Source organism: Anolis sagrei, chromosome 6 (assembly GCF_037176765.1).
Source record: "Anolis sagrei isolate rAnoSag1 chromosome 6, rAnoSag1.mat, whole genome shotgun sequence".
NCBI lineage: Eukaryota > Metazoa > Chordata > Lepidosauria > Squamata > Dactyloidae > Anolis > Anolis sagrei.
Genome location: NC_090026.1, coordinates 114,277,348 through 114,297,808, shown reverse-complemented (window position 1 = coordinate 114,297,808; position 20,461 = coordinate 114,277,348). Strand labels below are relative to the sequence as shown.

General features: G+C 39.6%; 1 protein-coding gene across 1 annotated transcript in view; it reads right to left on the bottom strand.

Moving 5' to 3' along the window:
- The window catches only part of CCNY (cyclin Y), a 134,846-nt gene that overhangs the window by 42,952 nt on the left and 71,433 nt on the right, over nt 1-20,461 (bottom strand). Inside the window, exon 2 of the mRNA XM_060782533.2 lies at nt 4,710-4,784. Within this exon, the coding sequence (XP_060638516.1) occupies nt 4,710-4,784 (75 nt within the window). The remainder of the gene's footprint in view (nt 1-4,709; nt 4,785-20,461) is intronic.

Below are 20,461 nucleotides of genomic sequence, written 5' to 3'. Positions count from 1 at the left end.
AGTCCTCTCTGTTTCTCCTCAACCTCTATGTTTCTCCTCAACCTCTATGAAACCTGAATTTGTCTCTTTTTTTAAAAGCCTCTTTTTTGTGGAAGGAGAGGGTGAAGCTACCAACTATACTGGCACCAAAATAAAATAAAATAAATACAATCTCATACAATCTCAGTAACTCAGGGAAGGTGGACCAGGAGGGGGGACCACAAGATGGGCCAACACCAGTAAACACCAGCAACCCAACCACACTTTATCTCACCCTTTAGTTGAAATTAATTCCCACTGGTCGTCCCATCCGAACCTACCACCAGATACATTAACCTACTTATCCACCACACCCAGGGTTTACTTGGCCCTGCCCACTAAGCTTAATGTCTTTGTTTATTTTGTTGTACCCTGTGTTTATTTTGTATTACTTTCTTTGCATATATTTTATTGTATTTTATTTTATGGTTGTATGTTGTATTCGTTTTGCTTTGTTGGGGTGGCCTCATGTTAGCCGCCCCGGGTCCCCTTGGGGAGATGGAGGCGGGGTATAAATAAAGTTTTATTATTATTATTTATTACTACCCTAAAATTGCTCCAACTGTAATAGTTATAATAAATGATTCCAGAAAATGTGGGATTTATAAGGTAACATAGGAGAGATCAGTGGCCATGTCATTAGAATTATCAGTTGATTAAGGGAAGAGATATCCCATGCCTCACCAAAGCAACAGACCTGGGAGGTACAAAGTCCGCAAGGTAATATAATTTGCATTTTCAATACGAAATATCAACCTAAGTTCTTATTTCTGTTTACAGCCTCATTTCACTTTTTCTTTTGCTTACCCAGCTTATTCTGGGTATCAGATAAGACCATAACAAACAGCTATTTATTCGCATAAATACTGAATTTGTACCTAACATCAGAGCCTACTTGCCAACTGCTCTCCTTTGGCTTCTACCATGGTACTGGTGGTTATATTTTGGGAGTGAAGTTTCACAACTTTGCAAGCATGGCCTAAATTTAGAAAATCTGAACACTGTTTTCAGAGTGAGAAGGTTACATGACAAGAAAAAAATGTTCCATCTCATGCAAACATACGGGTTGCAATTAGAGAAAGGCGCATATATTATAATCTCCAAACAACAGAGAAAGGGCAGAATTCCAAAATATTCACCAAGCTTTACAATTAAAACTACAATATGGAGATTTAAGTAAGCATAACAACACACAGTAGACCCTCCACTTATATGGAGGTTAAAGGCATAGGATTAAGGTGCAAAAACCAGGAATTTAAAAAGTAACAACAAATCTCTCATAATCTCTAGGTCCTTCAGTGTATGGTCAAAGTCAGCTGGGTCCTCTACTAGCAACTGACCACAGAATTGTGCTGTAAAACCTAAAAATTCCTAGAGGCGTGTTTTCTCTACAAAATTCGAGGTACATCAGTGCAACTATATGGTCAACCTCTAAATAAAGTTGACCACAGAGTAACCTTAGAGAACCTAGAACAGGAATGGGCAAACTAAGGCCCGCGGGCCAGACATGGCCCCCTGGGCCCTTATGTCCAGCCTTCAAAATTTCCCTCATTTTCTGGGCATAAGGATGTGGTGACCTGCCGCGTCCTTATGCCGAAAGGACATGGTAGGAAGGCATGTGGTGGCTGGGAGCCCTCTAGAATGCTCTCAATAGCCGTGTGCCTTCCTTGGGCCCTCCTCCCAGCATAAGGAAAAGGTCCTCTCCCAATGCGGGAAAAACCTGGCACAGGGGAAGAGGCAGACGAAGCGGCTTCAAAGCCACCTTGCCTACAGCTTGCCCCTTCCTTCTCCCAGTGTCAGGACAAGGTGAGGCCCCATTCAGATGCCGAGAGAAGCCCGGCCTGGCAAAGATGCAAGCAGTGGATGAAGCGGCTCCAAAACCACCTCGCCTGCCTCTCCCTTCTCCTGGCATCAGGATGAGGCTAGGCCCCATCCAGATGACGGGAGAAGCCCAGTCTGGCAAAGAGGCAAGCAGTGGGCGAAGTGGCTCCAAAGCCACCTCACCTGCTGCCTTCCTCTCCCTTCTCCTGGTGTCAGGATGAGACGAGGCCTCACCCTGATGCTGGCAGAAGGGAGAGGCAGGCAGGGGTCAAGGGATCTCCAAAGACTCACCATCTGATGCTTGCTCCATTCTTATGCTGGGAGGAAAGCTTGAGGGTGATCTGCCCCTGACCCCACCCGTTCCCCGCTCCCTCCTAGACCCATGGCCTGGCCCACCCCCAGCCTCGTCCCCTTCCTTGGCTTGCTATGTGGCCCCTGAGCAAAAAAGTTTGCCCATGACTGATCTAGACTGATCTTCCTTAGAGAGAAAATATTAATCAAATATATGAATAATCAAATCTGCAAAAATCCTGTTGACCCTCCACTGTATTAACATGAAATCTTACAGTTACTAATTAACTAGTCAATAAGACTAAGTCATCATAAATCTATATAAATAAAAATCTAATGTTTGTTTGTGGGATTAACATAACACAAAAACGACTGGACAAAGTGACACCAAATTTGGACACAATACACCTATCAGACCAACGAGTGACCATCACTCATAAAAACACTCAAAAACACAACAGAAGAGACTTAACAAGCCAAAAAACAAAAATTGCATTATAACACAAGTGCAAAACCACATATATACACAAACGCACATATATACATATATACACATATATACACACACAACACCACATATACACAGACTGGGCCACAGTAACACGTGGCAGGAGGTGGCTAGTAATATTAATAACATGGCAACAGAACAGCACAATTGGTGAAATTGCAGCAGGTGAATATAAAAACAGCACCACAGTTCATTAATTTCCACTGGATGTCTAAAATTCAAGACGAAAAAAAATCCAGCCCAGCTGCCTACTTGTTTTTCCTTTGAACACCTTTCAGTGGCTCTCACTTCAGGTGCTTAATATGTTTTGGCTAAGGATGATCAGGAAATACCTCACTTTCTAAAATTTGCAAAAGAGTAGGTGGGCAGGTGGGTAGGGGACTGGGGCAACAGTAAGCATATAACGATGTACAGGGACTCAGCAGGGGACTATTTCATGCAGCACATATTTCTAGCAGTCTTTTTTGGAAACAAGCAGCTATTATATGTGACAGCTTTTGGGGGCGGAGGAGTTCACATCACTCAAGTCCAATGCTACAGACCGAATAAGGCAACAGTACATGAATCTCCCTCTGCTGATTACATCAAGAGGCATTCAGAAGCAAACATCATTAATTTCCAGGGAGGTAAAGTCACAGACTAATAAATGATTGTGTTCAACACCACTGATCAATGAACTCAAGGAGGATGCCTGCATTTTGTTTTTCAAGCCTGCAAGAATGACAATACAAATCAAGAACTCTAATTCTGGAGAATAAACATATTTGGTGTTGGCTTCTCCAATTAACCTACTTTAATGAGAAATAATTCTAGGTTTTTTTCCCCATTATAATCCTTTTTGAAATGTGACATCATGTTTGGAAATATTTCCAAATAAGACATCATTAACAAAGATTTGCAACAGTGCATCTACTTGTAAATCCTCACTTGGTCTTTAACAAACCTGACACAAATATGAGCAAAATAACTTTCAATCAGCAGTAAACTACATTAAAACTCTGTATTAACCATGCCTAGAAGCCAAATTAGACATTGTCCTGAAAGCCAAATTATATACAGTAGAAGGGTCTCGCTTATCCAACATAAACAGGCCACCACAACGTTGGATAAGCGAAAATGTTGGATACTGAGGGATTAAGAGAAAGTCTATTAAATGTCAAATTACATTATGATTTTACAAATTAATCATCAAAACATAATGTTTTATAACTTTATGTAATTACTGTATTTACAAATTTAGCATCAAAACATCGCAATATATTGAAACAGCTGTGGATTCGAGCAGTAGGCAGACTGTTGGATAATACAGAACGATGAATGAGCGAAGGTTGGATAAGCAAGACTCTACTGTATTATGCAGAATGTGTGATCACATTTAATGTATCTGGAGGTTGTCATTAAGTAGATATTGTGGGTGATCAGGGATGGAAGCTATACCAGTTTGCTACTTAGTGTGGGAGGGCACCTGCTATTAGCCTCATTAGCACCTCCACTTTGACAGCAAATAGCAGCTGAAAGGGAGTGTTTATGTTGGAATCTCAGGATAAACTGATTAAAACAGAATAAAATTATTGTTAAAACATTTTTAAAGAATTAAAAACTATTCATCATAGCCCTAGGTATTCATTCTACCCACCCCACAATGAGTCCTCCTTAAACTTGCAAGTACTTCACAAGGCAACAAAAACATAAGAAACACCGTTAAACATTCAATCACAATACATCAATTCATTTAATCTCACCTTAAAATATTCACGAATTTAAAATTTCAAAAAGAGAAAGAAATATTGAGTGGGGCTTTCCTAAATCTATACATACCATCAACCTTGACTTTTCAGAGATACCTGACTTTAGTAAACAACTACTTCACTATTTTGTATATGTCTGATATAAAAGAAGGCTTTCCTTTGGAAGTTTTCTTAGTCCTTACTAAACTTAACATTCAGATATCAGACTCCCTCAAAATTTTATTGCTGACGTCTCATAATAAGCCACACGTTTATTGTTAAGTGTGCCTGCAGTATGGTTTAACAGTTTCTCCTACAAGAAGAGAATAAAACTAGTCACTTACCATCTGTTTGAGATTTGCTGAGGAATATTGTGCTGGCCCTTGGATGATCTGAAGGGTTAAACTCCATGTTCAGATCTGAAAAGAGAAAGGGGAAAGAGAGATCAGTGTGTTGTTGAGGATCAACATTAAATTTTATTTATATAACCGTTAGCCGTCCCCTGCCACGCATTGCTGTGGCCCACATGGGGGTTCTGTGTGGGAGGTTTGGCCCAATTCTATCGTTGGTGGGGTTCAGAATGCTCTGTGATTTTAAGTGAACTATAAATCCCAGCAACTACAACTCCCAAATGTCAAGATTCTATTTTCCCCAAACTCCACCAGTGTTCACATTTGGACATATTGAGTATCCTTGTAGAGTTTGGTCTAGATTCCTCATTTTTTGAGTCCACAGTGATCTCTGGATGTAGGTGAACTACAACTCCAAAACCAAAGGACACTGCCCACCAAACCCTTCAAGTATTTTCTGTTGGTCATGGGAGAACTATGTGCCAAGTGTGGTTCAATTCCATCGTTGGTGGGATTCAGAATGTTCTTTGATTATAGGTGAACTATAAATCCCAGCAACTACAACTCCCAAATGACAAAATCATTTTTTTTTAGTGAAGGGCATACATTGGGTTGTTAGGTGTCCAAATTTGGTGTCAATTTGTCCAGTGGTTTTTTAGTTCTGTTAATCCCACAAACGAACATTACATTTTTATTTATATAGATATAACCAATATAACCAAGCATTCATCAAGTCAACTGTTTATTGCCCTTGGGACCCAGAAATAAACTGTCTACTCTTTTCAAATCAAGAATTGCCTAGCTATTTTATTCCAATTCATTTTGTTGATACACAATCCACTTGTACCTCTGAATACACTCATCCTAATACGAAAGCATTTGATACAAAGGCATCACTTACTGTGTGTTCTATAATAACCCAAATCCATTGTGTAGTGATGAAATTAGAGCACTCAATTTTGATGAGAAACCCCTGGGTTTAATATTGAATATGGTCATTAAACTCTTTGTGTCCTGAAAGCTATTGTAGCCCTAACCATGCTAAATCCACTGAATCAATTACTGAGTGGTGAATCACCACTTACTTATCTTCACTCCCACTGATTCAACAGGTCTACTGTAGAAAGCAGGTCTGGATGACATTGCAACACAACAGAATGCAGTTTTGGATGACTTTGAAATACAGACATTATTTTGGGGCTTAAGATAAATAACTTTTTCTGGGAACACAATTCCCAGAATCCCTCATTCTGTTTCATAGATTCATTAATTTTTTTTCAAAATTCTGTCTATAATGTAGGTTGAAATTTTGTTTTTTGGGGGGGGAAAAGTGGAGGGAAGCATCCATTATCCTGAATTGACCAGAATCATCATCATTATCATCTCACTTTTATCTCAAAAGTATTCTACCATGTTTTGCACGCTTCTTCCATAGTAGCTTGAAGCAACTATATATTCCTTCCAAGTAACCAATTGAAAAAGGTGCTTTTAGTGCCTATTACAGGGGAAACCAGCTGATTCCTAATCCATCTAAAACACAGACGTGTACTTTTCATCTTAAGAATAGACAAGCATCCCGAGCTCTGTGGATTACCTGGGAAGGAATCCCACTGGAGCATTGCAGCACACCCAAATACCTGGGAATTACCATGGACTGTGCTCTGACCTATAAGAAGCACTCCTTGGGTGTGAGAAACAATATCATACAAAAGCTGACTGGCACAACCTGGGGGTCACAACCAGATACAGTGAAGACATCTGCCCTTGCGCTCTGCTACTGTGGTGAGGAGTACGCATGCCCAGTGTGGAACACATTACCACGCTAAAACAGTGGATGTGGCTCCTAATGAGACATGCAACATGCTGCATTATCACAGGATGTCTGCGCCCTACACCACTAGAGAAATTATACTGTTTGGCCAGTATTGCACCACCTGATTTCCGCCGGGAAGTAGCAGCCAATAATGAAACGACCAAGGCAGTGGCATCTCTGGCTCATTTCCTGTTCGGATATCAGCCAGCATGCTAACGCCTTAAATCAAGAAACAACTTTCTAAGATCTACAGAGATACTTGTAGGAACACCTCAGTAAGTGAGAGTCCAAAAGTAGCAAGCTAAAACCCAGAACCTCAAGCCATGGCTGATACCGAATGAAAGACTTCCTCCTCGGCACACAGAAGACTGGACGACTTGGAAGATGCTGAACAGGCTGCGCTCTGGCACCACATCCTGCAGAGCCAACCTTAAGAAATGGGGCCACAAAGTGGAGCCCACGACATGCGAGTGTGGAGAAGAGCAAACCACAGACCACCTATTACAATGCAACCTTAGCCCTGCCACATGCACAATGGAGGACCTTCTTACAGCAACACCAGAGGCACTCCAAATGGCCAGTTACTGGTCAAAGGACATTTAGTATAGTGCCAAGTTTTTAAACTGTGATTTTTAAATACAGTACAACTGTACCCTCAGTTCACTTCTGACCTGATAAATAAATAAATACCAACTGAAAATACTCTACAAGGTATTTTTTTTCTACATTTGAGATAATAAATGTCAAGGTTAAAATTTTGCAATCTTGGGATGTAAGCAAAGCAGTAAAGTCTTTCCTTGATATCAGCTACAAAGATTTACTTTATACTGTATGTATAAGTCCAGAAACATTAATGATCCAAAAAAACTCAACTCAACTTATCCAAGAACCTTATCAAAATCTATAATGTTGGCACCTAAACCTGCCTTTAACTTATACACGAGGTTGACTTATACATAGGTATATATAGTAAGTATACAAATGAAACTGCTGGCAGTTCTACCCTAAAACTAAAAGAGGAACTACAACTGTTATCTGGAAAGTAAAGTTACAAGGCACATAGCTCTCAGGGAATTTTTGTGGGGGTAGTTGGTATCACTGCCATGTAGCGGGAAGCCAGTGAGCAAGCAAGCCAGTTGTCAGTAGCTCATTGACTGGCATGCCGGCGAAGGTCAGAGATGAGCGTCCTCATTTTGTTTCCCTCCAAGTGCAAAGTTTGAGCTGTAATATGCTACCTAAATGCTAAGGGCATAAACGCTGATGCAATTAATTGCAAAATTGTTTCAGTTTATGGAGAGGACCTAATGTCAAGACAGCATGTGACAAAATGGGTATGGAGTATATTGTGACACCATGAAGAAACTTCACAGAGCCATCCAAAACAAACGTTGTGGGATACTGATGGCGGGAGTCTGTCTCCTTCATGACAATGTGCGTCCGCACATTGCTCATGCAACACATGAATTGTTGACTTCATTTGGATGGGATGTTTTAAGCCACCCCTCTCACAGCCCCGATCTCGAACCCAGTGGCTATCATCTGTGCACTAAATTGAAGAAACACCTTGGTGGAAAACACTTTTCTGACGATGACGAGGAGAAAATTGAAGTGACAAACTGGCTGAAAAAGGCGGAGGAAAACTTATATAACACAGGCAACAAAAACTCAACCTTATTTTCTGGATAACCCTCGTATTTGTCTTCTTTGGCCAACAGTGACCTGGACCTATATTTATTAAAAGCCTAGTTAGTGCTTTTAGAGAATTGCAAAATGGGCAGGAGGTCTGAGCCTGAGCACAGCTTGGTGACTGAGGCATGCTGAGGGCTATATCCAGCTACCCACACTGCCCATTTTATAATCTGGTTCATAATCTATTCATACAAATGTACTAATAGAAATTGCTTCTTCATGGCACACTGTTAATAAGGAAGCTTGTTATGCACAGCTGCAAGTTTGGCAGATTCTTCATTTCCAAATGACCCAAGGTTTAAGGAGGAATGATTTTTTAAAAAGTAAAATTATACAAGGAAGGATAAACAAGAAAATGAAACTGGGAAGGCATCTGGGCATCATTTTAATCTAAAGAGAAATTCCTTAAACTCATTAGTGCACAGGAAGGAGACCATCACAAAAAGTACAAAGGCCAGGTATCCTAGCAACTGGCAGCTTCTGAGGCATTCTCATAGCGTTCCTGGGTGTGCAGTGGCAAACACAAGTGTGTGTTGCCTGGCTTTATTTTTTAAATGTTACAGGAATGAACTTCAATAAGGGAAAACGAGATAAACATCAACTTCTAGGGGAAAGTTGGAAGCAAACTTTCTTGTACTTTTGCTCAGCTGTATTCACATATGTTACTCGCACAACCTTCTTGTAACATATTGTTCCTCATGTTGTGGTGACCCCCAACAATAACATTATTTTCATAGCTACTTTATAACGGTAAAGTTGTTAATGTTATGAATTGTAATGAAAGTATCTGAGATGTAGGATGTATTCTCATTCACTGGACCAAATTTGGCACAAATACCCGATATGGCCAAATCTGAATACTGGGGTTGGGGGGGGGGGTTGATTTTCTCATTTGGGAATTGTAGTTGCTGGGATTTATAGTTAACCTACAATCAGAGAGCATTCTGAACTTCACAAACGATGGAACTGAACCAAACTTGGCACACAGAACTCCCATGATCAAAAGAAAATACTGGAAGGGTTTGGTGGGCATTGACTTGAGTTTGAGAGTTGTAGTTCACTACATCCAGAGAGCACTATGGACTCAAACAATGACAGATCTGGATCAAACTTGGCACAAGTACTCAGTATGCCTAAATGTGAACACTGGTGTAATTTGGGGGAAATAGACCCTGACGTTTGGGAGTTGTAGTTGCTGGGATTTATAGTTGACCTACAATTAAAGATCATTCTGAACCCCACCAATGAAAGAATTGAGCAAAACTTCCCACACAGAACCCTGTGTGGGAAGAATACTGTGTTTTCTGATGGTCTTTGGCGACCCCTCTGACACCCCTTCGCGTCCTCCCCCCCAGGGGTCCCAATCCCCAGGTTGAGAAATGCTGATCTAGAGGTTCCAAGAGAGGTGATCTCTCAGGGTAAAAAATAGCCTTTTTCTATTAGCAGTTTCTCCACTTTCACAGGGGTCCCGTGTCCCTAACTCTTGCATGTTTGTACTTTAAAACAGAAAAACAAGGCATGCTATTTGTGATTGTTTTGCAAGAGAATCATTGTCAGGCTCAAAGGATGTAGTTGTCATGTGCCTACCATGGATGGGAAACAACCAACAAATACCAGGTGCTGTAGGCTATTCCTTAGAAGGAACTGGCAAAACCACCTATACTATAAAGGCTTTCTTTCAGCCTCATTTGCCTAGGTAACTGGCTAACCTTTGCTAGCTACCAACAGCCTTTTATCTTGCTTTTAATTCACCAGCAATGCACACTAACCTCTAATCTTTACACAAGAGAGGATTCATAGATCTTTCCCTGGGAGAGATTTTTCCCCAATTCTATTCCTGTACTTTTTTCCTTTTGTTCAAGCACATATTCTGCAAATCGTTGCCCCTCATTTCTACAGCCTAAACAAACACCAGCTGGAGATATATCACCACCTGCACACTTTCCTCCCCTGCAATCAGAATTCGATTCTTAACAGGCAGCCTAAGCGTATTTTGCAACAGGGGAAAATGTGCAATATTCTGAGATGCAAAATCTCCAGTAAGAATCTTGCTGGGATTATTGGTTGACACCAAGACAGCGGGCTAAATGGACCACTCAGAGAGTATGGATTTTGGGGGTCCTTAATATCACTGTTTTTTGTTTGTTCTCTTCCGCTGAGCCCAGAGGTTGCTGTATCTTATACATTTATCAGAAGAGCAACAATGTGACTTCTGTTATTATGATTCATAACAATAGCAAAATCACAGTTATGAAGTAGCAATGAAAATAATTTTATGGTTGGGGTCACCACAATATGAGGAACTGCGGCATCATGAAGGTTGAGAACCACAGCACATGGAACTCATATCATGTTGCTCCTGAAGAACATGTATGTCTGATTCAATGACTGCATTAAATCCTGCTGCCTAGGCTTGCTTTCTATGATAAAAAGAAGAGCTTTACCATTACTTCATACATTTTTTTTTCATTTCGTATAGATGTTGAAAGCGCAAGTGAAACATTTCTGTTCAGGCACTCGTGGAAACACCGTAAATAAATCAGAAAAAGGCAAACGAAGGCATTTCTTGCTTGAAAGTGCAATCAGCACAGCATTGTAGTTGTTTGCAGTATAATTAAGAAGCTGGCAATTCTGATTCCTCCATCCCATCCCACTGCAAGAGCTCTGCTAAAAAAAGCCACATTGTCAGAGTTATGCTCCTACTATGCCATCACATTGCAGAATGTGTTGTTCAGGTTACAAATTCTACATCTATGGCTGACTTTCAAACCATGTTTCAGCCCTTAAAATTGCTTGTACAGTCCTGCTTGTCCTTTCTGACGCCAAAGTTGAATAAAATCTTCCAAAAGTGCGTAGAATCAGCAGCAAGGCTTCACAAAATAATATATCGTATGGGTACTCCATACATAATACAACAGCAAATGAGGGTGTACATCCAAAAGGAAGCTGAAAACAATCCAGCTGTGTACTAAGTACTCGTTCATTGCATTTTTAGATAGAAGCCTAAAAACAGAATGGCCTGATCCAACTTTTAGTCCCAACCAGAGATGACCCATTTACTAGGTTTCCATTAATCTGATAAGTCTACTCTAGTTGGGATTGAAGGGGAGATTTAGGTCTACATCTGAGTGTCCATATAGTTTGATGAAACAACCCAATCCTAAGGCCAGCTCAGTTCAACAAGGGTTACTTGCAATCAGAGAAAATAACTTAGAGTTCAGCGTTAAATCCTGAATCAGAATGTCTAACACACCCAGTTGTAAATCTATTTTATATTTATATATAAATACATAGTTCTTTGTCCACAAGACTTACAATGTAATTAAAACAGCACATAAAAGGGAAAGGGATGGCAATGAAAAGGGTCCATATCCCCATATCATGGCTGTCCCAACTAGAATTCTGTCCTCATGATGCACTTTTCCTTGTCTTTAAAGAAGACTCAATCTCATTGGTCACCCCTTCTGAGCTTCCCCAGAGACACATACTTCTCTATTTACTTATCTCACCCAGGATTTTATCAATCTTATTCTGTGCATTTGGCTCGCCCACCGTGCTTTTATTTTATCTCTTTATCATGTAATTTTGCATCTGTTTATTGCATTTTCTGTTATTATATGTATTTTATTTTGATGTTATTATTTGCTGATTGTATTGTATTGTATTTTATTTTATTTTGCTGTACTGTAATTCTGGGCTTGGCCTCACGTTAGCCGCCCCAGGTCCTCTTTGGGACTGAACTCTAGACTATTTTCTCTGATTGCAAGTAACCCTTGATGAACTGAGCTGGCCTTAAGATTGGGTTGTTTCATCAAACTATATGGACACTCAGATGTAGACCTAAATCCCCCCTTTAGTAAATAGAGATAATAATAATAATAATAATAACTATTATTATTACTATTATTATTATTATTATTATTATTATTATTATTATTAAATCCAACAAATACTGTTGCTTCTTCAATTCCTGCGAGGCTAGGACAGTTGCAGTTGGGATAGAGGCAGAATCTTTAATCTGCTTGTAGATCTAGGTATGATGGGAGTTGTGCCTGTCTTTTCTTTTCTCCCTCTGAGGGCAGTGGCAGCTGGGATGGATGGGGGGTGGTGTCCTTTCCTTCTGGGTCTAAGAATGGTGAAGCTGAGCCAGCTTCTTCTCTCCCTTAGAGAGAAGGGCAGTGATGGTTGGGATGGAAAGAGAGCATTATTTTAATAGGTTATTGTGGGTTTTTTCGGGCTATATGGCCATGTTCTAGGGGCATTTCTCCTGACGTTTCGCCTGCATCTATGGCAAGCATCCTCAGAGGTAGTGAGGTCTGTTGGATGCTTGCCATAGATGCAGGCGAAATGTCAGGAGAAATGCCTCTAGAACATGGCCCTATAGCCCAAAAAACCCCCACAAGAACCTAGTGATTCCAGCCATGAAAGCCTTCGACAATACATTATTATAATACTTTGATGCTTATTTAGTTCAAATGATCCCTATTTTGCAACATCAAAAAGCTCACATTTTCTTGATCTACAAAAAGCTTATTAAGCACATACTTCAAAAATTAATACTGAAAGTCTTAACTCTACTTTATTTAGAGGATGGTCAGATGAGTTTACATCTCATAATGAAGTTGACCCATGCCTAGTCACCAAACACAAAAAAGACAAAGAACTTGCTGAAATCACTTTGAACCATTTGAACAGAAAATAAGTACAAACTCTTTGCATGTTGAAATCAGAGATTTCAAGGGTACTGTAGCATTTACTTTTTTATGCAAAATTATCATTCATAATTGCTTCTATGAAGTACAACAAAGGAAGTTTGGGAAATGATATCACAATGTCATTGCTTCTATCTTCTCACCCATTCTTTCCTCAAATACATTCTTTCCCACCTACAACAATGCAACCTTAGCCCTGCCACATACACAATGGAGGACCTAATCACAGTGACACCAGAGGCACTGGAAATGGCCAGCTTCTGGTCAAAAGACATTTAGCACAATGCCAAACTTTGTTTGTGTTTCTAAATGCATTTTAATTGTACCCTCAACTTGCTTCTGTCATGATAAATAAATCCCAAATATATACATATAGAAACAAGGAGAAAATTATCAGACTAGTAATTTATGCTTTTTTGAAGCTGTCCAAAAAACTATCATCCCAAACAACTACAAAACAGAAGAATCCGTGCTGAAAGAAGCCCCTCTCTCGGCAAACAGTGTCTAAATAATTTATTAGATATATCTTTATCTCAAGTGAATAAGAGAATCACCTCTGGCTACAAAGGGAATGAAAAGTGAAGCTTCCCAATATGTTTATTCAGAATATGGAGGAATTATTTGATATATTTAGTACACAGTTATGTAATCTCCTCCTCCTCTCGCTTTCTCTGTCTTCACGCACACACTGAATGCATTTTCCCACACTGCTTTTCAAACATGCTCCTAAAAATGTACCAGGGGAACACAGAAAACATTAATTTATTATCATATTTCATGCAAACACATTCACTAGGCAGTGGAATACAGTTCTATTTCAGTGTTCTTCCTTGAGCCCAACAGATTAGCATCACATGTTTTTGAGAATGGGGCAAACCCATTGACATCTCTGGCATGACTGGACTCATGGCTTTTCCAATAAACAAAAACAGGGTGCAATGAATATAAATAGGGTGCTTTATTTTTCTTTTTCCTTACTAAATGAGAAGCTGGAGGGTCAGGATCAAGTAGACCCCCTTCTCCCTATATGCCCAGTGACATGTGCTATTTTGTGTGATGGAACTGTATCAAAGAAAGTGAGAGATACATCTTCACTGTAACAGAATGAAGATAATCACTTTCTTGCTATGTGATGACACCATACCAAATTTGCATAATGGGAAAGACATTACTAAATTTAGTGATGAAAAGCCAAATCTCGTAGCTGTCAGTGTAACCTTCTTCATGGTACAAAAGGTGCCCTGGATGCAGTTGATGATGCTTGCAGCAACAGAGTTGCATCAAAAGCAGCTGCACACATCACCCTACGTCTATCTACCCTTCTTAGCCACACATGGAGTAAATCACCTCTCAACATAGGAATTTCCCAGGCAGTAACAAGCCACACCTAAAAACTGTCAGGGCATGAAATGCTAACCAAGGTGACCAACTGAATCATTCACTCCTACCTCCAACAGACAAGAGTTCTTTCTCCCACCCTATGACAGGCATCCTTAGAGGCTGTAACCTCATAACCTCTGAGGATGCCTGCCATAGATGCAAGCAAAACATCAGGAGATAACGCTTCTGGAGCATGGTCATACGTGCCGGAAATCACATAACAACCCATTTTATTGTTGCCTGTTATGCAAATCAGGAAGCCAGTTATCAAATCTGAAACCAAACTAATCTAACCTAAACACTACTAAGCAAACAGGGAAATAAACAGGAACTGTCATCTTTAGAAACATGCATCTTGTAATACAGTAGTCTAACTTATCCAACCTTCGCTCATCCAATGTTCTGTATAATCCAATGCAGTCTGCCTCCTGCCCGGATCCACAGCTTTTTCGATACATTGTGATGTTTTGGTGCTTAATTCATAAATACAGTAATTATTACATAACATTACTGTGTATTGAACTGCTTTTTCTGTCAATTTGTTGTAAAACATGTTTTCGTGCTTGATTTGTAAAATAATAACGTAATTTGGCGTTTAAAAGGCTTTTCCTTAATCCCCTCTTATTATCCAACATTTTGCCGGCCCATTTATGTTGGATAAGCGAGACTATTGTATTTAATTTTAGCTGAAATGACTTAAATCAATTTTAAAAATGAGTTCTAGAATTCATTTTAGCCATTGACTCTCTTGTCTATAATATCTGCACATAATTAGCTGCATAAAGTATGTAAAACCGTTGGTACTTCTGTTTCATAATTCAGTTAATACCTTGGTGTTATTCTACCCAAAGCTGGAAAACGTCTGACTACGTGAAAGACCCCTTCATTCTAATTGAGATTATGATATTATCAGAACCCTTAACAATTTGTCAGCCCAAAGTGATTCATTCTTTCAGGAAATAAATCCATAAATTAGCTATAGCTTGGAAACACACAGAAGGTGCTGCAGATCTAAGAATCCGCATGTATTTTTAACATCTACATGAATTATTCATGGTGCACAGAACTGGTGAAACCAAATCCTAAGAACTGCAATTTACAAGAGCAGGCTTGCTGGCAGGAACTTGTTTATAGCTGGGTCATAGAATATTTTTCTTTGAATATTTTAAATTCCTTGAGCAAATGCAAATTATAAAATACTAAAACAGGGGTGGGGGGACGGACGGTGTCTTTCTATATATCTATGAAAACCGGGCTCATCTGTGGATTGTTTTTGTAGTTTTATTTTTATCTGCTTCTTTCTCTAGCGAGCGGGTAGGTGGGAGAAATGGAGAATTTTCCCTTCTATAAGAACATTATTCAAATTGGCTGGGTTTAGCACCACAGTTTAGCACTGCTTTATTCTTGGATTTGTGTGCCTATTCTCCATTTTCCTCTTCTAGCAGAGCTGGGATGAACAGAGTAGAAGCACTGCATTTCTGGTTTAATCTTGTCTTCATACCTGAAGTGGATCAGTCTGGTTATCTTAGACTGGGATTAATCTAAACAGACTGAGATCAACATTGGATTGAGGTCATGATCAAAATCCTTCTGGACGGAGCAGAAAGCAGCATGGATGCAGCATGCAAGATTATCTTCTGTGGGTTCTACTATGTCTCCTATCCTGCTTGCAGTATGGAGTCCACAAACCACATTGGAACAATACTGGTACAGTAGAGTCTCACTTATCCAACCTTTGCTCATCCAATGTTCTGTATTATCCAATGGAGTCTGCCTCCCGCCCGGATCCACAGTTGTTTCAATGCACTGCAATGTTTTGGTGCTAAATTCGTAAATACAGTAATTACTACATTGAAACTGTTTTTTCTGTTGATTTGTTGTAAACCATGTTTTGGTTCTTAATTTGTAAAATCATAACCTAACTTGATGTTCAATAGCTTTTTCCTTAATCCCTCCTTATTATCCAACATTTTCGCTTATCCAATGTTCTGCTGGCCTGTTTATGTTGGATAAGCAAGACTCTACTGTACTTCTATTTGAAGTATCTTATGTAATCTTGAGTAAGCAACACTGATAGTCCATGTGGAAGAGACTACAAAGACTATCCAGTCTATCCCCGCCATGTAGAAATACAAGATCAAAGCACCTGACAGATAGCTATCCAGACTCTGCTTAAAAACCTCCAAAGAATGAGTGAAGTTAAGCTGTTTCAGCATTTGCATCAACACACGTACCCTTTGTAGGAAAACTGTAAGGTCTTACATGACCAGTTCTATGGACAGTTGAACTGGTGAAGCAAATTCCAACTTGTGTACTTCAGTTGTTGCTGGACTACAACTCCCATAACCTTTAACCATCATGCTCTCTGACAGATTAACAAAATAGGCAAGCCTACTGATAGAAATCATTAAGAAGGATCTGGCCTCTTACATGTGGGGAAGATGTCTTTTGGGGATTCAGTCTGACATCTTCCCACTTCACTCCTGATTCAAGTCCAGCTCTTTACTTGATGGCACATCAGCCTCAGCTCCTATTCTTATACCGCTGACAAAAGCTCAACTTAGCTTTTGAGAATAGAGCTGTGACAACATGGAATAGCTCATTAGCATTAGGTACAAGTTCCTAGAAGGTAGAATATACAGCCAGCTCCCCACATATGCACATTTAATTTTGCAGATTTCATTATTCACAGGTTTGATTAATATATTCATCAAGTTGTGCTGGAGGATCTAGATATTCCTAGAGATAATACTTGAGTCTCTGCAAGGTTCAGAAAGGCGGGCTACAAATACCCTAAATAAATAAATAAACAAATAAATACATATCTAGGTATTTATATGTCCTCCAGAATGACTCTAAGATCAACATTCAGCTGAAGCTCAGTATAAATCGAACTGGAGGACTTGAAAGCATTCTCTCAAGATGGATGGGTGGATAGATAGGTAGAAAGATGATAGATAGGTAGTTTTTCCACTTTCACAGGGCTTACGCCCTTAACCTATGTGAAAGTGAAAAACTTCCTTTATTAGCAAGTGGGGGAAACTCAAAAGTCTGTTGCTTTTTTATCTGTTTATTTCCTACTTTTTCCCCCGATACTAGCACTCAAAAGCATTTTACAAATTATTAAACCCAATACTGATTTTTTTTAAATATGCAAAACCATAAATAAATATTTATCTGTATGATCTGGTAGGTCTGATAGAATAAGAGTTACTTAACTTGCCAAAGAGGGAGTCCTCCTGGCGTTCCAAAATTTGGGGTCAACCACTAAGAAGATTATCAAGAAATTTGAACAACAAAGTGAGAAGCTGATTTGCACAGTTTAATGTTTCAAAATCAAGAGCAAGCAAATGGATGAATTCTTCTGCTCGCAAAATCACCTCCTGTCTGCAACAGACGTTATCCACCGTTCTCTTGCAGCTTCTCCCATTCAAACACAAAAAAATGCCTGGCATAAATGGGACCAAGGTTGGAGTATTGTTTGCCAAGAGTGTAGCAGTGCTGGGGTTTTATTGTTCTTCTTCATCAGAGTCTAATTCTACTAATAATAGCCTCGTGTCAGCAGGGTAAAGAATAGCAGGGTTGTTGATAACCAGCTATTCTGAACCGGGTCTGTTTTTCCATTCAGGATTTTCACCCATTTTCAAAGGTGGTGGTGGTGGTGGTGGGGGTGTCTTGAACCATATTTTTTTTTTTTGCAGGGAGATTGAAATTTCTAATAAACAAAGAACATTCTTTCCCATTACTTATTAGACAATACTGCTTACCCATTTGAGTTTACAAAAGTATTCCAAAATAAAGTAGTGATACCATGAGTTAAGTGTTTAATCTGTTTTGCGACTGAGCTCTTAAATCAAGGCACTCTTATCTCAAAGCAAATTTCCCACTGAAATGTTATTAATCAGTTCTGGCCCCCCAACATTTTTGTTCTGTGTTTTTAAATAAGAAAATGTACTTTATAAATAACGAATTATGTATAAATGCATATTCACATGGAACAATTTAAAAAAAGAAGATTAACTTTAACATGGTAGAAGCACAAAGCACACAGTGAAGAGGCAGAAGCATCATTTTCTTCATACTGTACTCATTCCAGCCTCCTTTCCTCTCTTGTACTCTTTCCCTCTCTCTTTTCATGAAGCCAAATATACAGGAATAAAAACCACACAAAATCCATTAACCCAAAGTTCCTCAAAGCAGACAAGAGCAAAGAAGACAGCAATCTCCCAAAGTGGACAACAGCACAAGACATGGAGGCTGCTCCATTGAAGCCCTAAGGCTTCAAGGGAGTAACTCTTAATTCAAAATGCTGTTCGTATGTCAAAGTGTGCCCAGGCTGAGTGATAGCTCTTAACTCAAATGCTCTTAAGTTGGGACACTCAAAGTCCCACTGTAGTTCAAGATCTGGACAATGACTCTGCAGACCAGGGTTTGAATCGCAGATTGGGCATGGAAACCCACTGAGTGACCTTGAGCAAATAACCCAAGGCAAAAGCAGATTCTCTTTGAACACATCTTGGCAAGGAAACCCTGTGATGGGTCCACCTTAGGGTCACCATATGTTAGAAACAACTCGAGAGCATGCAACAACAACAACATGTCTACAGATTGATATATGTGGCTATATAGATATAGGACAGTCAACTCAAGTTCAGTTCAAACATTTCATCATTCAAAGAGGAGCCACTAAGTACTCATGCACACAATGGCTCCCCAATAAGTTTAAGGTGGAATCTTATATACACTTGCCTGAGATTAAATCCTACAGAATTCAGTGATACTTATTTCTAATTAAACAAGTCCAGGAAAGGGAGAGAGAATGGGGTGGGGAAAACCAGTGGAAGAGGGATGGACATAAGTAGGGGATGAGAATGGTATTAATAAGGTGTAAACAAGAGGTGACAATGGAAGAGGGCGAATATATATGGATTTTTTCTCCTTATCCTTATTTTTTAAAATGGATGCCCACATACACACACACACACATATATAAAATACATCACCAATGTTATCTTCTAAATTTTCTTGAGACAAGCCTAGGAATGAACTATAAAGCATTTCAATTTCACACTGGTTCTGGCAATGAGAAGTATAAAGCAACTTTCCTCAAATTCAAAATACGGTGTGTTGAAGATAGTGCTTCTAAACATGCAGTGAGGATATGCTGTCAGTTACATCTGGGAGAAATTAACACGATTCGCCCACTCATTTGCAAAACTGTCTAATGTGTGTATGTGTTGGGGAGGGAGACATCATATAGTTTTACTATACTTATGCAAGAGACCCTCAACACGACAATCTTATGACAAGAACACATATTTTTGAATATGATAGAAGAAGAAAAAAGTTAAAGCCAGGGACAGTGTGTTGAATTCTAGTAATCTGCAGGATAGCAATGTGTGTGTGTTAGTATTGTTAATGTGTCAAAATTAACTTCATTAAGGACAGGTTTTGGACTCAAAACTGCAGATTTTGCTATGACCAATGGATATGTTGATGGCATAGAAGCATTGCTCACCTCTGAGGAAGCTTGCCATAGATGCAGGCGAAACGTCAGGAGAAATGCCTCTAGAACATGGCCATATAGCCCGAAAAAACCCACAAGAACTGAGTGATTCCGGCCATGAAAGCCTTCGACAATACATTGCTTCAATGCTGGTAGTCTTTGCTTCTTCCAGCACACTGACATTTGTCCACCTGTCTTCCCAAGAGATTTGCAGGATTTTTCGGAGGCAACACTGATGGAATCGTTTCAGAGTTGAGTGTGACGTCTGTAGACAGTCCACGTTTCACAGGCGTATGGCAGGGTTGGAAGGACAACAGATTTATAAACAAGCACCTTGGTCTCCCTACGAATGTCCTGGTCCCAAACACTCTGCTTCATTCATAAAAATGCCCTACAATACTTCATCCAGAACATCATTCATCATTTGGCCTTGATGTTTGAGACTCTCCACACTGTATGCTCACCACAACACTTCAGCTTCCACTGCCATCCCCCCTTCATGTACACTTTCCTAAATCCAAGTTCCTAATTTAAAATTTATAACAGAGGTGGCCCAGATTTTATATAAGTGCAATGTGACAGCCTAATCCTAAAAAGACTTAAGAATTACATGACAGGAAATGATAAATCTCTTCTCTGTTCACAC